Here is a 19348-nt window from a genome sequence, read left to right on the forward strand (position 1 = left end):
ACACAACTTTTTTTTAAGACACAGAAATACATTTTCTGAAACAAGAAAAAAGGGTAGATATGGCTGCAATCACTGCATTCCACTCCAAGTTCACAGTAATTGGTTACAAAATGCTCATCTTCTCTCCCAAAAGATCAGACTGTTTCAGCATCACAAGCAAGAATACTCACACATTACCAGCCTCTTCTGAAAGAGCTTCTACCCACAGTGTGGACAAAGGAAAGATATGGTGTGTTGAGAACTGTAGGAAAGGAGAAGGGAAACATCACCAGTTACTGATCCATTAACCCGGCCCCATTTTTTTCCAAATGGTTTATTTTTTCCCCTTTGTTTGAGAACTAGGAAAAACCGAGCATTAGGGACTCTTTCCACCACTTTGCTTCAAGCAACAGCCAACAGAAACCATGCCAGCCACACCACAGGGCAATGCAATCAAATGTTAAAAAGACACATAATGTCAGATTTATTTTTACACTGGAAAAACTTCACTATATGAAAAATATGTGGTGTTGTTTTGTTGCTGGCTGCAAGCTGGCTCACCTGAGCATGTACCAGAGCATCATTGAAGAGGATGAACCAGTTCACAGAGAACCTTCCCGCGTGCTGCAGGGACAGGGCCCGATTGCTGCTCTCACAGATCAAACGCCGCTCTGGCTTCCGCAAGGAGTCCTGCAGGGAGGTCAACACAAAGTGACACAATCCCACTTCTCACTGACTGTGACTGAAGGCTGGTGCTTTAGTCTTTCACAGTAAAGCTTTCCAAACCTTTCCAAAGTAAAGAACCCTACAGCAACACCAGCTGGAAAACACAGCAAGTGCAACTGGGACAGCAGCATCACTAATAGACACAGGCACTAAAAGCAAGAGATTCAAGCTGTAGATGGACCGGAAATGATCACCATACCGTCATTTTCCCAGGAAAGGTCTTCCAGAAGCCAAGGGTGTATTCTGCTTCTTTCATTTTTCTGCTAAGATGGACAGCAAGGTTCTCATAACACGAACTAGAATCCTGCAGCTTCTGGTATTCTGGAGATGCCTGTAGGGCACAAGGTAAGGCAGAGCTGAGGGTGCTGCTGATCCCCTGTACCAACACCACCAACCAAGCTGCAGCACAACTGCTCATTTTATTAAATCTGCATTAAGGGCATGACAGTTGGTCTGGGTAATAAGCAGAGCAGACAGTGATTTTTTTGGTCACGTGTTCTGTTAGTGTCCTGATAGTTCTTAAAAATCACAAGAAGGTCCCTGAATGTTACAAGGAGAATGATTAATACACAATTACATGATCTACTTTCTTGCAGCTTAACAACCTGTCCCAGAAGTAGTGCTCATAATTGCAGGAAAAATACTCCAAATTACTAATTACAATATTGGGCTAAATGTACAAGTAGTTACTGTGCCTGTTTAGTCATCTTTTATTTCAAAACAAAGTAATTATACACATCTAAATGGGTGGTAAAAGTCTACCTAATATATATGTAGTGTTTTTTGTAGAGTATTACAGCCAAGGGTAGCTGCAATGATGCCAGATGAAACTGAAAAGCAACAGGCAAACATCAAAACAATGTATTTGCAATTAAGCACTCAGGCACACAAACAAGCTCTGGTAGAATAACAAGTTTCTACCTGTCATGTGATTTGTGCAGGTGGTGTAAGATTATGCAAATAAATCTACAAGATCTTCCCTGCAGCAAATACAAGTTTGAAGTAGCTCCTCTGAGGAATAAACTGGTTTTAATTACCTGGCATTTGCTTCACACAGTTACTTCCAAGCTATAAGTTTCATGTGTTTATTTATTGCACTATAGATAGAAAAACCATCCTACCACTTCAAAACACGTGGCAAGCTTTAGCAAAGTTCTGGCATAATTATGAAGTCGTCCAAATGGCATGAAAAACAGAGCATTCAAAACTTCTACTAGCTGGAGGTTTTCCTCATTCTTCTCAGACAGTTTCTGTAACAACTCCTGGTTTTTACTCAAGAAGTCCCTAAATGATGGGACCATTGGGAAACAGAGGGATGAGAGAAGAAAAAAGACATTAAGACATCAGTGATGTTTTATGTAAATGAGCCCAGATTTCCCCTTTTTGAATTATCATAAACCAATAAAAATTGTAAGGGCAAATGCACACTGCTTATTCATCTATTTACAATTTAGTTTGAGGAAGTACAGCAGTAAAGATATGTAGCTAAAACTGCAACACAAGACTTGTTTTTTACTTCTAATTTCATATGCTCAGTCATCAAACTAGCTGAAGGAAGTTGACTATGTTGCTCACTTGGAGTATAACCAATTGCCTTTTTCCTCTTTACCACTTGATGAGTAAAGAACAAACAGGTGGGAAAGACATCCCCATTGCTTTTAGAGGAGTAAGTTTCTAATGCTCTTGATTCATGCAAGAAGGCCTGAAAGAATCCTAACTTTGCTCTAGTGCACTTCCCTGAATGTACTGAAATAATTTCTTCTCCCTCTGTTGTTCAAGGCAACTGAGCAGTTCTTCCCCTAACTACAGAAATTACATCCTTCCCTCAGAGAAAGACAGGAAATCTGTTCAATCCTCAGTCTGATTTCCAAGAGGGAGAACTAATCTAGTTCAGAGAAGAAGAGGGAAATGATTCTGAAGAAAATACATTAGCACACAAACCCAGGATTTCCTCATTAAAAGGAAAGCACACCTATTTTTCCCTCTCCTTTGCTGTAGGTGTGTGCTCACCAGTGCTGGCACACAGGACAGGTGCACTGAAACACGTCCAGCTGGGAAACAGTTAAACCACAAGTTGCAAGAATCAGGTGAGGCTGAGAAAGCAGGCCCCAGGGACAGCAAAACAGATCAGAGTTCACAGCAGACTCCCTAAGAATGCTACAGGATTAGTGAGATGCCATCTCACACTAACTACTGTGCCTTGTCCAGGTCTGCTAGTGGTACTTAAAAACTCTGTTACTGAACAAGCCTTAGGAATAAAGTCCTCCTTTGAGAAAAGACTGTTTTTCCTAATTTTAAATTTATGCCTCTGGACAGCTTGCTATTTTTAATTTTGAGATCCTCACATGGAGGTTTCTCTGTTGAAAAGCATCAAATAATAACAGACAACACTCATTACAGCTTGTCTACTCTTTTAGAGGACTTCTCAAAAACCTGCCAACTATGGAGACTTCCATTGAAGCTGGCACCTTTTTTAAAGTCAGGACTACATCTAATGCATTCATGCTGCAGAACATCCATAAAAGATGGGCTGACACCATTAACCATTTACTTAAGACAGTACCCCTCAGGGAAGGAGTGGTGGGAAATTCATCATTAGCAGCAAAAATATTCTTAACTTTCCTTTGCAAGAAGCAGGACAAAACTTGCACACATCTCTTCCCTGAAGTGTTATTTACCTAATGAGACCCTGGTTGCAGTAGGAGAAGCTGTGACACCCAGCAGTGACAACTGATGTGATGAATTCAGCACTGGGTGATTTCAGTATGAATTATAAACAAGCTTATACTTGAACTAAGATTTCCTCTAAGTCACCCTTAATTCCTGGCCAATGAAAAAAGATTCTCAGTGTCTCTCAGCAGGGTGATTCTGTATTTAGACTTTGCAGAATCTTCTTCGTCCTGGGTACCAGCATTTCCAATAACTTCCAGTCCCATAATTTACACTGCATTCAGAGCGCTCCATAAACGTTAACCGAATTAGTCCCAGATATAGAATTTGTGAAGGAAAGGCAGCAATTCCACAGACAAATTAAAAATTACCCTCTGTACAACTTTTTCAAAGCACTAGGGTGAGAGACCCAGTGTGATTACTTTATTTCCTAGGCAAAAACTCTACAGAAATAAGAAAAAAGCTTCAGGATCTGGAAATCTCAACTGTACTGTCTCAGGCCTTAAAATACAATTCCTTCCTCACATTTACAGCATCTATGCATGAAATAGGGCAAAGAAACCTTGAGAGGCAGAGAAGATGCACATGCAGAAATATTTTTGCATCATTTTAAAGCACTTCCATAAACTTAAAGAATTCAAATGAAATTAATTCATCTAATCTACTGGAGCTAATTTTCTTTGGTATTTTCTTGACAGCAACATTTGAAAGAATAAACACTAACACTGAATAATGATGAACATTTAACCTCATTTATCTAAAGTTTTAAAAAATCGTGATCTGAACTCTGTTTCTTTGAAGGACCTCCCAATAACAAGCTTGTTTTTCCTCCTTTCTCCACCTTCAAGATGAACTAAATGAACTCAGCAGCATTTTAACCTAAATTCTTTATCACAGTTAAGAGGAGGTAGCTTTCTCTTTATTTGAAGGAAAAGGAATTAGTGTACTTAAGTATGCTGAGAGCAAGTATCTGCATGGTCATTACTACACACATACACTCTCCATTCTTTACAGTTAATTGATAAAAATGTTCAAAAAATGGTAAAGGTTTGCTTACATTGCTGGCTTTGCAAGGAGCATAAATCCTCCCATTACAAGGAAGTTTGTTACTGAAGTACAATACCTAATATAGGGAAGAAAAAGATTTTCAATTAGAAAGTGAAAACATCCCAGAAAGCAGCAACTGTTGAAATGTTTCTGATGACCTCTGTAATATCTTTTACTACACAAGTTACACAGTACTGGAGCAATACTCTGTTACTGAACACTTGGCATTCACCTTCCACATGGAGCACTGAACATGCACTACTACACATTTCTGCTGCCATTAGCACAATGCAGAGGGCTTACTTGAATTTTATTTTTGTTTCTCTCAGATTTGTGTGTGTACAGAATAAACTACCTGTTTGAACCATTTAGTACTACTAGCTTCTAGTTTGAACCATTTAGTACTACTAGCTTCTAATTACAGTCAGGACTGAAATTTCAAGAGAGGAATTTTCTCTTTTCCTGCTATTTAACATTCTATGACTTCTCTCCACCACCATTAGAAAAACAAAACAAAACCACCTTCCTCCAAGGGAAGAGGTCTCTGCTTAGCCCATTTAACAGATTATACTTGTGTTGCCTGACTGATCCTTGAAAGATACTCATGGTGTAACACCAAGGCTCTGATGCCATACACATAAAAACATGTAAGCAGTAGGGAGCAAAGGGGGAGAGCAGAAGACAAGCAGTAATGAGAACAGAGATTAGGTACTTCAGTCTTTGAGGAAGAAAAAATTAAAACCTTCTATTCTGAGTAATGAGAACCAATTTTGAAAATCTAGGTTACAAGAAAAATTCAAGTTGAAGACTAAGTAAGAAAATGAGAAAACACATATTTAGAATTATGAACAATCTATATGATAAAGATGGAAGCTTCTTTTAGGGTGATACAGCATAAGTTTGTCACTGACCTAGCAAAAATGTTCTTGGTTGTGACTGTGTTCAAAAAACATGCAAATAGTTGTCCATCAAACTGCTACTGCATAACAAAGTTGACAACTACTGCATAACAACTGAAGTAGATAATCTCAAAAATTTGTTTCCTTAGATATTTTCAGATATCTGGTAACCAAGGCTACATTCAGATACAACACTTTTAAACTTTCTGTTAAACCATTATTTTTCACAAAAAACTGTAATTATTAAGTATGATGAGGCTTCTGTCACATTTAAATAAAATTGTCCAGAAACTAGAAGTTACTGACGGGAAAGACAGAGAACAGGCTGACTGCACAGATCTTCTCTCCCAAATGCATTAAGCCAATAAAAACAGTAACTAGGAAAATCCAGACTTAATTCTCAGTACTAAAGCAGCTCCAGCTTTTGGGTGACAGGTGTAATGTCAGCTGTTTAGCAGGCATGAGGACAGAAGAATTTTCATCTGGAAGACAATCTTTAGTTAATGACTATTGAAAAAGCATTTTGTAAGCTCAATAAATCCCCACAGGTAGCTTGAATTAGCAGCCTAGCAATGGTAAGTCTTATCACATTATACTACAAGGTTCTTAATAAGAGATGAATATTTAGGCTTATAGGCAGCAACCAAAGAAGAGTCTGTACCCAGAGTTTTACACAAAGGAAGGTGATGCTGTTCATGTGCTCCACTGGTGAAGACTGGGAAATACATCTCACTACAAAATGAATCCATTTGTGTAAAACTCCACACATTTCTAAATCACAACAATGCAACAGTCACATAGCTTTCCTTGTGACCTACTTTCCCTTAACTCAGGGCTTGTTGCAGTCAGTAGATTAAGCCTGCAGAGACTCAAGATGAGAGGGAATTGGATACTTGCTCAGTGTAACTATCCAAAAAGAGACTGGAATGCTTCAGGATGGCCAAGCTCCTGGCTTCTTTTACTCCATGAAGAAAACTACTTAAAGAAGCTCCATGTTGACCAATGAGATAGCACAGCTTGCTGAACCTGCTTGCCATTTCCTGCAACAACTGGATTGTATTTGCATTGCCCAAATTATCTGTAACAGACCAGAAAGCAATTTAGCTTACCTTATGAAAGAGCAGCACCCATTAACAGAGAGAATCTCAACATGGTGCTGTTTAGATGTTTTATCAACACTTTCATCTCATGGATACATTATCCAGAATCAGAAATTCAACAGTTTTGGACTAAATACAGATCAAATAATGAAGGTATTTCAGGTGAAACCATCAGGAAAGTGCAAATATTAACAGAATGAACACTGTCAAAATGCAACTGTCTTTCACCTCTTCATCCAAACAGGGGAGAAAGCAAGAGCTTAGTTTTGTCTTGAAAATATCTTATTAGGTTTAAATTTTGCATAACAGAAACTGTAGGGGGAACAATATCAAGGAAAACATTAAAATAAGGTCTTACCTAAACCTAAAAGAGGTCTAAGAACCTGAGATTTGATCTCACTCAGTCTGAAATAAAACCTTCTCTCAGTAGCAGCCAACTCATGCAAACTGGCAATATATCCCATTACGTTTTTGTCAACTAAGGCCAGACAGTTGTCACCACCAGCTATCACATTGCTTATGTACCCTATCTGAAAGATGAAAAAGAGAAAAGAAAAAACAGCAGCTTTAATGTTTTTCTTTTTACACCCCAATTTAAAAATAGAGTAATGCAAATAGAGCATATTTTGAAGAGCTAAGTGGTAGTAATTGATGGTAAGCATTAATTACCTTCAGTGACAAACAACCCATTCAATACAGGAATGACAAAAGTTGAAGATACATTTATAGCCACTGCTGTTCATTTTCCTGACTCTGACAAAACCAAAAGACAATAAATACATAAATCACCTTTTAAGGTGGCTCATACAACCATTCCATGTTTAAGAGACAGTGACCTTCAATTCTGTACATCATACATTTCTTCTATGAAATACAAAGAATACAATTTATTAGAACTATGACTGTGCTCTAGACAGGTCCTTTCTGGACCCAGAATATGCCAATTTATTGATAAGAGTCCAGTTTATTGATAGTGCAATATTCCTAATAGTAGTACTTGCTTTCCACAGTAGTTCAAAGCAGAATTCTTATCTAGGGTCAGCACAAGTGCCACTGATGCATTGTGGTGCCTCATGAATTTTGGCTCACATGCAAAAGTGAGTAATTCAGAGTTTGAACTCTACTTTTATTTCCTTGATTGCTAAATAGAGGATTCCTTTGAATCCTGAGCCAAAGAAACACTGAGCCAAAGTTGTTCTACAGGCAACCAATTCTTATATGCAAGAGCCTGCCAGTCACCCTTGAAGAGAAGGGAATGGCTAGCAACAATCTTACAGAAGGCATACAGGTGTGTGTGTCTGCATGCACAGACATAGACCCTGTGTCTAAGTCTCTGTCCCCCCTCAAAACACTTCCCAAACAGCTTTTCTGCTCAATTTAGGGAAATAGCAGTCATACCCAGAGGAGCTAAGGCAGAGACACTCTCTACCCTCACAATTCTCTTTTTGTTATCTTAAACTCGTGTTGGTTTGAAACCATACACAAACTGGAAGAGGACATGTAATCACAGTTCACACTGCTACCTCATGCCAACCTCAAGGCACATGTAAGATTCAGCTTCATGAAAAAAGCTGTGAGGGGCACCTCCTGTCTCCCATTGACATCAAATGCACATTTTTGCTCAGTTCCCCCTTTGCACTTATGTGAAAGGGAAGGGTAGGGAAGGAGAAGGTGCAGAATTCATGGGGACCTTCTGCCCAGTCACAAACAAGAGGCAGAATGGAGTTACAGAACAGAGCAGCCCGCGGCCTCAGCCAGTTGAGAGACAAGCAAGTGAAGAGCAGTAGCAGTGAAGCCTGGACACAAAGACTGGTGAAGCAGACCACAGTAAAAGTGTGCATTTCTGCAGCACACACAGATGGAAGGAAATGGATTAACACACTAGAAACACCTCCTTGTCCTTCACACAGAAGGGAAGGCCAAGAAACAGGCAGGGGAGACAACAATACTAACTCAACCTCCCCTCTGCCCCCCATCCAATGTGCTCCTCGTTCGACTACTAGGAACCAACCATGTGGCTTGACACCCTTACAGCTCATCAAGCCACCCGCACCGTGCTGTTTCAGAGCAGAGCACCAAGTATGATCTGTACTGACTTAAAGGAAATAACACTCACCTTACTACAAGCTACTAACAAAACTGGACTCTTAGTACAGCTATTTTCATTCAAATTATTTTCTGTTGATGTCTCCTGGCCACAGTAATATAATCCAGGCTGGAAGTCTTTCTCATCTGCTAAGAAGATAGAATAATCTAGTCCTGCTGCTGTAGTCCAAATACCATCACCGCACACCTAAAATTCGGGAGGAAGGAAGACATTAAAAATCATCACCCAAAGCTGGAAGGAGAGAAAAGTATATAACTCTTCTAGTCACACATGTACATAATACACCTGCCAAGACAAACTACTGCAATAACCAGCCAATTTTTCAGCTTCAGTGTCTCATAACAAATAAACTCTTAGCACATATACTGAAAACTCTTTCCAGTTTTCTTTCTAATGGCTGATTTTTTTTGCCTTTCAGTTACAAATCAGTTTTATTTTTAAATGGGCATCAAGTCAGTTTGATTAAAGTGGAACACTATTCTCCCCTCTACATTTAACTGGGATATCTATATAAACTTGGGAGACAGTCTGCTGTACATTAATTTCCATTAAGCCTAAGCAGAAAAATTATGCAGCTAGCTTTCCATTAAGATAAGCACTAGAAAACATGGGAAAGGCTGTGGTCTAACCCAAAAATTGTTACTTTGCTATTCACTTAATGTGGTGAAAAGTTCCAAACAAAGAGAAAACCCACTGCCAAAATTCTGCAAAGCTCCGGAAATAAGGAAACGAACAACAAATGGGGCTGTGGTCCAGCCAAGCTAAAAACACTAGAAACGATTGTTTAGAATAAAAACAGAGTTCTGAAGTATTCAGAAGTTTCAACACTGCAACATCAATATCAGAGAAATCAAACATAAGGTAAAAGTGAAATCTGATAGGAAGATACAACAGTCACATTTCTCAGTTCTAGAACTTCGCTGTGGTCAAAAACCAGAGGAAGTCTGTGAAAATTATTTCCTGGGTAGATTTTCACAAGCTCACCTAAAGATCATTTCACAGCATAAGCCAAAGAAAATCAAGGGCTCTATTATTAAATAGCACATAGATCCATGAACAGGTCCTTCTCAAAATTATTCTGCATTCACTTGTACAAGAAGAGACCCTAAACTGAAAGAAGAAAACCAGAGAAAACAAAGTACCTTTGCAAGACGAGGGACGGTTGTTGGGGAGTTCAAGTGACCAAGCTGGCCAGAGATATTACTGCCCCAGGAATACACCTGCAAGAAGCAGTGCTGAACATCAGAACGTACATTTCTATACATGGAAACATACTGAACTATGGTAGTACAACACATCAAGTGCAAACACACAAGTCAAGGCTATAGGAGTCATGTACTGAGAAGCATTTCCTTCATTTTCACTGCCTTCCTACATTCTGAGATTGTCTTCTCACATTCAGAAATAGAATGCATCAAATCAACTCACAGCAATCTTTAAACATAATGTTGATGGTACATGCAGAACTTGGGCAGAAATACAATTTACATTCCACAACACTTCCATGCTGCCTCCCACAAACAGGAACAAAAGTTTAGAAGCAAAAGAAACTAAAAACTAGAAAAGACCAAACATGATAATTATGTCAGAGAAACAATAAATGGTAACAGTGACTTGTACCTGGGATTTGGCAGTGAGTGCTAAGGAATGATGGCCACCAGCAGAGAGGTGAATCACTTCCTTACCATCAAGGCTTTTCACACACAGTGGCTGAAGCCTGTCATTCCCCAGAACCCATAAGGTGAGGGAAGAGGGGTAGAATGTGGGAAAAAGAAAAAATATTATCAGAGGTACTGTTAATGTGGAAACACTCAAGGTTTTATTTGCTTCCCCAAAACAAATTAGAAAAAACAAAGATATATGGAACCTTCTGGCAATAAACCAGCTTAGTCAAAATGATCAGGAAGGGCAAAAGTTGATGACAGACCTCACCCCAATTTGGACAAAGCCAAAATATCATCAAAACTGTTACTGATTACAAAGGGTAAAATTGGAATTGATTGATGCTCAGTAACAATACAGCATAAAACATGTGACTTGGAGAAACTTAGATCACAACACCTGAAAGAACAAGCAGACACTGCATGGCAGATGTTTAAATTTGAGAAGCTGAGTGTCCAATACTCAAAATTTTCTAGCAATCTACTGAATAAAAAAATATTTTTCAAAGAAATCTCACCTTGGCAGAACATCACCATGCCCTAGCTGTCCTTCCTTGCCCTTCCCCCAGCTCCACACCTCTGTTCTTAGAGAGGGCAAAAGAGCATCAGCTTCACCACTGTAGGTTGGAGTCAGAGCCACAGTCCTCATTTTTGCCCGTCCTACCTTCCGTAAGAGCCTTGGGGAAACTGAGCGGAGGCAAGAATGAGAAAAATTTCTGATCATTTTGGTAAATGTATCACTCAGATTGTGCATTACACAGTAACAGCACTACTTAATAGCAAGTGATCAAAACTTCTTGAAGCAGTTTTAATTCAAGCCTGAGAACAAAGGTTGACAGGTAAGACAATAGGTTATGGATACAAAGAGGTACCACAGATGCTAAAACCAGGTAGATATCAAGTAGTTTTTACCATCTTCAAAAGTATAGCAGACATATGAAAACCGTGCAGTTATAATGAAGCAAAGGAACCAAAACAAACTATACATTAAAGTGTTCTGAAAAAAAATATATCCTTGGAGTGAACAGAAGACTTCAATCCTTCCTAAACCTCCCCTCAAATCCAAGATCAATATAGAACTAAACCATATATACATTCAGAGCAATTAACAGCACTAAATTCTGTGAGGGAACAAAGTCATTAACTTTGAAGTTCAGCAGTGGGAACTGGAATACTTATAGGTCTCTGGCTCAAAACCAGCTCAGTGCAGTGCAGATTACAGACCACAGATTTTTATCTTTGGCTACAAAACCACCATGAAAGATCATTTGGCAAGATGACTCCTCCAATGTGCTCACTTTACCTTATTTTAACAAGAAAGACTATTTGTAGACCCACTGTTTTTCGTTTTTTTAGCATGCAGTATCTGCTAGTCTTCACTCTCTCCACTGCTTTCAAGCCTTAAGGTATCATTTAGAATTTCATACACACCTTTGAGAGATCATTGGATTTGTGTTTAATAAATATTTGGGGTTTTTTTCACTTACAAACCTCCACATTATTATAAGTTTTCCAGTGTTTTTTCCCCCAACATGCTTGTTTACCTTGCGACAACAAGCCAGGCAGGGAAAGCCTTCGACTCCCTCCTTCAGATTCCTCTTCTCTAATATCTACTAAACTGGAACTCTTCTTCCCCTGCATGGATTCCAGCCTGACTTGCTCTTCTCGACTGTCCTTCAGAGCTTCAGGCCCCGGGGATCTGCTGCCCGACTGAGATCCCGGCTCACTCGAGGATGTGCCATAGAAGTTCATGACTTTCTTCAGGGACAAGGCTCCAGCCTCGTAGGTGGCAGCAACTCTGACCCCAACTGCTGAGGCACACGAGGCCACCAGGCTGTTCAGGGTGGATGTGCTGCTACCCGGGGGGCCAGGGATACAAGCACTGAGCTGCTCCTCTTGAGATGGCTAAAACCAAAAGGAAGTGGGAAACTATCAGAGCAGGCAGCACAGTAGGATGATGATACACATTCACTATTCAAACCATGGGCCAGACTGAACACCATATAGTATCTATTATAGATGTTTACTGTAAATTATAGATGTATTTTAACTGTATATAATATAAATTATCTAGGTTTTTTGTGCTTAGGTGTACATCTATTGCTCAGAATGATTTTTTAAAGGTAGCACCAAGCACCATTTCTAAAAGGACTCAGCTTTGTCTGTTGCACCTGCCTTGTAGCTCATCTGTAAGAGACTGTAAGTCTGGGGTTTTTAAATACCAACAAAAAAAGGATCTTTGCACACAAATATAAGAAGGGATATAATGTTAAGCTTACTACCAACTTCTCTGCCCCCAATGAAAGTGCATCCGTGAGCACGCTCCATTTTGAGAGATTCAAGTTCTCTTTTCAATACGGTAAAAGGTAAACAGCAATTCATGGATTCATTTTGCAAGGCCTATCTTAAAACCAGACTGGGCTGTGTCTCCTTACACCATTGTTGTATCCATATAAAGCTTAGTCAATAACCATCAGGTCACACAAGGGACAAACTGACTGAAGGCAATTATTAGCCCCAGCACACCATTACCTGTAATTGCCTGACCCACCAAATAAACAATGCCCAAAATGACCTCTGACAAATAGTTTGAATATTAAAACAAAGACAGCAAAGTCCCATTTTCCCATCTAATGCACAGTGGAAAATGGTATTATTGCAAGTACTACAGCTCATTTTCTTCTGCCAAAATAAAAACAATCTTTGACTTTAAAGTTTAGGTTAAATGACTGAGATTGGTTCTATTTACTTCATTCTATTTCTAAAAGGTATACCTAAGCAAAACAGGAAGGAAAACTTCTTTTGTGTAGGAAAGCAAAGAAAAATGAAGGATTTTACTAATGCTGAAACGTTACATTAGACCTCATCTCTGCTCTTCACCTTTATGTCAATAGTGGAAGATTCAGTGAATCAATTCCAGTCTTGATTCCTGAAACTGTGCAAGGAAAACAGTGCTCTGGAAATATGCCAGGAACAAGGAACTGAGAAAGGAAGCATGAAACTATGTGTTTCAGTCATTTCTCAATGCTGGAGCTCTTGCAAGAGTCTGAGGAGCCCATAACTGCTAGAATGCATTCATAATAGCAAAAAGCAAAAGAAAGAGCAAATGTATTTACACAACATTCATTTCCCTAAAGGAAGTTTTTCTCAGAGTAAAAAAGCATAATTTGCTGAACTACTAAGTTACTGGACAGATTTTAAAACTATGTGGTTTTGTTGCCATCAGAGGCAGTAACAAAAATCAATTATTTTTTAGGTATTGTGAAATTTATTTCCCAGAACCACTGTGGAGAATACTTTACTGCAACTACTAAAAAAGTAATTAAATTTATGTCTGCACAACACTTTAAATGACAAAAGAAATTTTCAGTGTCAGTTTTGCAAATTAGGCCACAGAGCAGCAGGGCTCCTCACAGGACAGCAGTTAAGTAAGGACTGCCAGACTGCACTGTGAGACTCTGGATTAGTTTTCTGTCTAGTAACTTTTGGGTTCTATCTTCTTCCCTTTGCCTCTAATTACATTTTCTATTTTTTTTCCCCTCTCTAAAAACCAGAAAACAGTATTTTGTTAGGGAGCCACAAAGCTCTTAAACCATCATGTCAAGCATTTTCTGAAGCTTACTAAGAGATGAGTACTTGACTGTTCTGCTATAGCATCAAAACAGTGTTGTTAAATCATTTTCCACACTGCAGAGTAGTACTTACACATCTCCCACCACTTACGAGTTTGTGCCACCCCTACATTATTACCATTAGAAACCTTTTGGTCAAACCTTTTAGCAATCTGCAATCCAGAATTTTAAACTGATTGAGAAATTAGATGGATTTGTGAGGGATTTGTTCCAGGTACAGAAATTAAACCTTTACCTTAAAGGTAAATGGGATGCGTACCAGTAAGATCCACTGAATCTTTCTGCCCCACACAAATGGAAACCCATGCATCAGGAAACAGAGCATGGAAATTGGCTTATGTGGTTCTGGTACTGCAGACCATGAGGAGGAGAGATTAAAGCACTGTCAAGGCTGCCCACAATGAAGGCTCACAATTGAACAACAGTGGAGAACAAAAAAATCTTCCACTTAAAAGCTGAGGACCATCAGTGAAAAAGCCACTTGGAAACTATAAAAATACCATAACTATATTAAAGTAAATTTTTCATTTGTAAAAAGAGTAATGTTGTCACACATGCAAGAGAAGTTATTGCAAATTATAACTGTGCTGTGATTTGTGATTAGGTACCAACCTGTTCAGGCTCTGTAGAGATGTTTTTATTCAGGCTCTCATTTAATGAGTTATCTGACAAACCAATTAAGTACTCTTTCCCTTCTTTTTTGTCTGAGAACAGAGTATTTCCTGAACTTGAAATTCCACTATCTTCCCGTCCATCGCTGCTGGAAAGGCCACTTGGTCCATCAGATTCTAAATCCACAAGCCTGTGTTGTTCCACAAGTTGTTTCTGACAGTTTTCACTTTGGCCAGCTGTTACACTTTTGCCTCCAGGGGTGTCCGATGAGGGACAGAAAATGTGGTTTTCTGGCTGGTTATCAGACAGTGCTACCCCCAGTGGGCAGCAGTGACTATCTGAAATGATGACATGATCTTCCTTGTCTGTCATGGTAATGAGAGGCTGACTGCAGTGATTGCATCTCTCTGGGATAGGCTTCATTTCCTGCACGGGGAGACATTGTACCAGAGCCAGGCTGTGGTAGGCTCCACAAGCAATCTGGAGCACCACACGTCCTGCCAGGTGCTCTACCTTCTGTGGCTTTGTCACTGGGAAAGTTGTTGTTATGAGGCCGAGCTGGCAGCCACTCCCCCAGGCCCATATCTCTCTGCTCAGCGACAGTGCCAGCGTGTGCTCCTCTCCACATGCCAGCTGCAAAATCCGCACGGACAGCAGAGGGCTGGTTTCAGAGTCACAGATACTGACCAGCTGGGGCTGGGGCACACAGGGCTGATTGGCAGCTGCACACTGGCCAGCAGAGTTGTCCCCCCACATGTACACCACACCGCTCTCTGTCACCGCTCCATTGTGGAAGCTGCCGGCTGCCACTGTAATTATACGATGGCCAAGCAAAGTACTCTCCAAGATAGGACTGTTAACACATTCCTCAGGTCCTGATCTCCAAGGCAGCTTTCCAAAACTGTAGACCTCTCCACCTGGGAGGGTGGAAAAAAGAAAAACAAATCCTAGTATGAGTGTGAAACCAATTGTTAAACCAATGCAAAAATATGAAGACTGCTTCAGACAAACGGACATGAATTCCTAGCTTAGTCCAAGCTCGGCAAAACTATAGCTATTGATATAAGAAGGCTGCTGGTTGCTCTCTGCAATTGCTGTTGTTAAGTTCTACACCTCACATTAATGTTACCCTGGGCATGCATGCACTGTTAAAGTAAGTAATGCTTTTCTGCTAAAAATTCGATTATACTCCAGTCAAGTGAGTTAAGTGGTTTCGTTGGTCCTTTCTAATTTAAGAACATACTAAAGGACATACAAATGCATATGAAAAGCATAAAGTACAGTCCTCATCTTTCCAAACACAGATCTAGTATCACTTCTAAAAGAAAAAAACTTGACAATAACTGAAGATTGTTACTGCCCCAGATCATTACAATCAAGGTGTTTATTACCTTCTGTTAGAAGTAACCCATGATGGATTCCAAGGGCTGCCTGTAACACTGTCTTTCCACTGAGGCCTGGAAGCCTTTCTGGAGTCACAGAGCAGGAACCAGCCTTCCAAACATAGACCAGGCCTCTCTCTTTGGCTCCTTCTGCCTCTTCAGAGCTACAAAGATTGCATGAAATTGCAACACAATCAGGATGAAGTTTTCCATGGATCAGTAATGCCTCTGTAGGAAAGGCTTGGTAGTTCAGACATTAGCTTTACTTTCAAGCCAACATATTTAAATTACTATTATCAATTTGTAAAGTAAATGCTATTTAAATGAAAAGGTGTCTTCTGTTTGAAACCATAAGCTTTTTTCTCATTTGTACTTGACCAATTGCTCCCATTAATAGTGTGTTTAAAACATTACACCTGTAGGAGTTCATCCTTTATACACTTTCATTTCTACCTCTAGAGATAAAAACGAGGTTTTGATTGTTTGGGGTTTTTTCCTTCTTTGTAAATTCTTAATGAGTGTCCCAGATTCAAATGAGCCAGCTATTCAAATCAACTGAATCATGAAAAAACAAATATCCTGAAATAGTGTGCAATTATCAGGGCTTGCAGGAGTGACTGGAACTATGCAAACTTCAACACACTGTGGTTTGAATGCTCAGTCAGCAACTTCTCCAACTCAGCACAAAGAAATTCCTCAGAATTTTGACAAGCCCACAGTTTTAACAATTTGCAAAATCCCTTGATTTAAATACAAAAAGTTATGTTAAGCACCAATATAGACTTGCTTAAATTAAGACTAGACTTAAACTTGAGTCATGCTTAATTCCTTAGAATTTTATATAGACTGGACTGTTATCTACTCAGAAAGAAAATAATAGGTTTAGATCCTAATTAGACAACAGCCAAGTCACTCACTCCCTGCATAAATCAGCTCTTGCAGCTTGACGTGAACTTGTGGAATTAAATATATTAAGATGGCAAGGGAAGCTTTGACAGGATTACAGTCTTTGTCTAGAAGAAAAGGCACAAGAAATAAAATGTACTCCAAACCTGTAGCAAACCCATAAAAAAGCTATTCTGATACACCACACTGCAGGCAAACTCATGCAAGTAGCCTTATTCCTGCAGGCCATGGATTTGTTAAACTATGTATTTTGTTAACTGTGGTGCACAGGATGAACATCTTTATGCAATCTGCCTCTGAAACATTCAAGTTAAGAATAGCTAAGAAACCAAATTATCTCTCCTAGCTCCAGTGTCCATCCCAAATATCTTTATTTTTCTATAAAATAGAAAGAAAAGAAAGAAAAAAATTGAAAAGGTGACAGTCTAGAACTCTTCTAGAATTCAAGTAAATAGTCCATAAAGCAAACAGATTTAAAATGCAGAGTCCACCTTGCACTTCAAATACATAGGACTTGTGTTTAGAATAGAAGTAAATTTAAAAGGAACCAATCAAGGAATATATACACAAAGAAAAAAAAAGGTTAAAAGTTTTAATAACAATATAAGGATATTTCACCTAAGATAAAAATACAGATTTTACACAGATGGGCAAAGCACTCCAAAGGACACAAAATTATAATATTGAGAATTTTCATCGACATATTGTACATCAGATCAGTTCAATACCTGATATTTGTGCTTTTATCTGTTTAACAGGTCTTCAGAAAACAGTGTAAAACAAATCTGGACAAAAAGATCTGACCTCTACCAGGTATCTCAGTGCAAGAAAAGTCTACTGGAGGGCTACTGATCCAGAATCAAAATTCACAGGGGCAGGTACCAGACAGGATATACTGTTCACTTGGGACTGTTACTTTCAAGTTTGTAGCCTGTGGCTATGGCTCCAGAAATTACAACCATCAGCTTAAAAAAGAAGTTGGAGTTGTAGCAACTTTAGTGTTCCAGACACAACTGAAGCGAAGATAATAATCTTCCCTTTAGTGGAAGTTTCAGTACAAGTTACATAAAGAGTATGCTGATATCACCTAATTTTCCAGGATGGCCATGAGCTGCTCTATTCCAGGGAGCCTCTATGGTTTCACCTAGCTGCTCATTCTCACCTTCTTTCCTGTGAGTCCATCTGTCAGTGGCAGCACTCCATCACCACCAAATTGCTCCTCTTTCAAAAGGAACAATATAATCTTCACAAACTGAAAAACATAAAAACCAGCTATTTAATCACAAAGAACATAAAACAATAACAACAACAAACCCCCAAAAACCTCCAAAGGTTTAGCTCCTGCATTCAATAAATAAACACTTCCACACTGCCAGAGCGGTTCAAGTATTTATATTTAGTTCACTCACACTGAGTTGGCAGACAGAAGCTAAACAGCCAGACTTGTCCTAACTACTCAGCTCACAATGGCTCTATTGTAAGGACAGAATGAACAAAACCTTATTCAAAGGCAAAAATTCACATCAATCTCTCTATACAATTCTCATTACACTACTCAAAAAACACCAAATTGATTCATTTTCAGTCATAAGATAGAATTCAATACTCAGCTAAATTTAAGGTGAACAGATTTGCATGAGCAGAAAATGATTAGGAGTTGAATTTGTAACTTAATTCCTGAACCAAATCACACATCACCATTAGCAGGTGCAATAGTGCCTGAGCAGAAATGCAGAAAGCAGAGTCCAAAACATTTCTTCATGCAAACTGGTAGCAGAGTACCCATGGAGATAAAGACAACCGTGGAAGGCAAGGGGAAAAAAGTGGCTGCTCTAGCTACAATTTCATCCTTTCAGATTTTGCATTTTGCAAGTTCACCATCGCACCTTTCCATCCTCATGAAGATAACTTTGTACTACTTTTCTTGGAACAAAACAAAGCTACAGTTAATCTTTGTTTCCTATGAGCTGTTTGGTTTCTTTTAGTATTAAAAGAACTGTGATTTGTCTTGATCTACTGCCTTACTATATGAAGTATTTCAAATTTTAGTTACGTTAATGCATGTGTATAATCACATTTATTCAAAGTTTCACATATAAATGCTTTAGAGCTGTTGCTTTATTATAGTTGTGTCTGATATACACTGTAACAAAATCAGAAAACAAATAACATAGTATAAGAATTAAGACCCAGAATAAGTCATCTGAAGCTTTTGTATGCAGAAATATATATGGCCAGTCATGAATGCAAGAGACAAAACATATTCAGACCTGTAACTCTCATACAGAAGTTTCAGAGCACACTTGGAAACAGTAATCATCAAGTTGATAAATCATTAAAATAATTAACAAAACCTCCAACACTTTCAGTGGAGTGGTGTGAATAATGAATTACCAAGGAGACCTTTACATATAGAAACAACACAGCATACAAACAATTCCAGTCCTTCAGATATAGGACCCTAAAAAGAGTGATTTGGGCTTCAGAGCTGGCAAAGAACAGACCTCAAAAAGATAAAGACTTGATAACATGGTATTGTGATAAGTCATATGCACCCTGCTCTAAAAAAACCCCCAAAAACCAGAGCATACTTTCTAGGAACACAGACACACGAGTCACCAGAAAGG

General features: G+C 39.0%; 1 protein-coding gene across 4 annotated transcripts in view; it reads right to left on the reverse strand.

Annotated features, from left to right (window-relative positions):
- ALS2 (alsin Rho guanine nucleotide exchange factor ALS2) overlaps positions 1-19348 on the reverse strand; it is a 37117-nt gene that overhangs the window by 14872 nt on the left and 2897 nt on the right. For all 4 annotated transcript variants that reach the window (XM_071434660.1, XM_071434656.1, XM_071434658.1 and 1 more), the window contains exons 2-16: positions 17884-17973; positions 15825-15979; positions 14434-15350; positions 11734-12094; positions 10708-10876; positions 10149-10245; positions 9671-9748; positions 8538-8714; positions 6780-6951; positions 6219-6399; positions 4433-4498; positions 1827-1989; positions 905-1036; positions 541-669; positions 171-241 (exon numbers count right to left, since the gene is read on the reverse strand). In XM_071434660.1, the coding sequence (XP_071290761.1) occupies positions 171-241; positions 541-669; positions 905-1036; positions 1827-1989; positions 4433-4498; positions 6219-6399; positions 6780-6951; positions 8538-8714; positions 9671-9748; positions 10149-10245; positions 10708-10876; positions 11734-12094; positions 14434-15350; positions 15825-15979; positions 17884-17903 (2888 nt within the window). In that variant the 5' untranslated portion in view covers positions 17904-17973. The remainder of the gene's footprint in view (positions 1-170; positions 242-540; positions 670-904; positions 1037-1826; positions 1990-4432; positions 4499-6218; positions 6400-6779; positions 6952-8537; positions 8715-9670; positions 9749-10148; positions 10246-10707; positions 10877-11733; positions 12095-14433; positions 15351-15824; positions 15980-17883; positions 17974-19348) is intronic.

This window comes from Agelaius tricolor, unplaced genomic scaffold (genome assembly GCF_023055355.1).
Source record: "Agelaius tricolor isolate 1412-34295 unplaced genomic scaffold, bAgeTri1.0.p SCAF_10, whole genome shotgun sequence".
NCBI lineage: Eukaryota > Metazoa > Chordata > Aves > Passeriformes > Icteridae > Agelaius > Agelaius tricolor.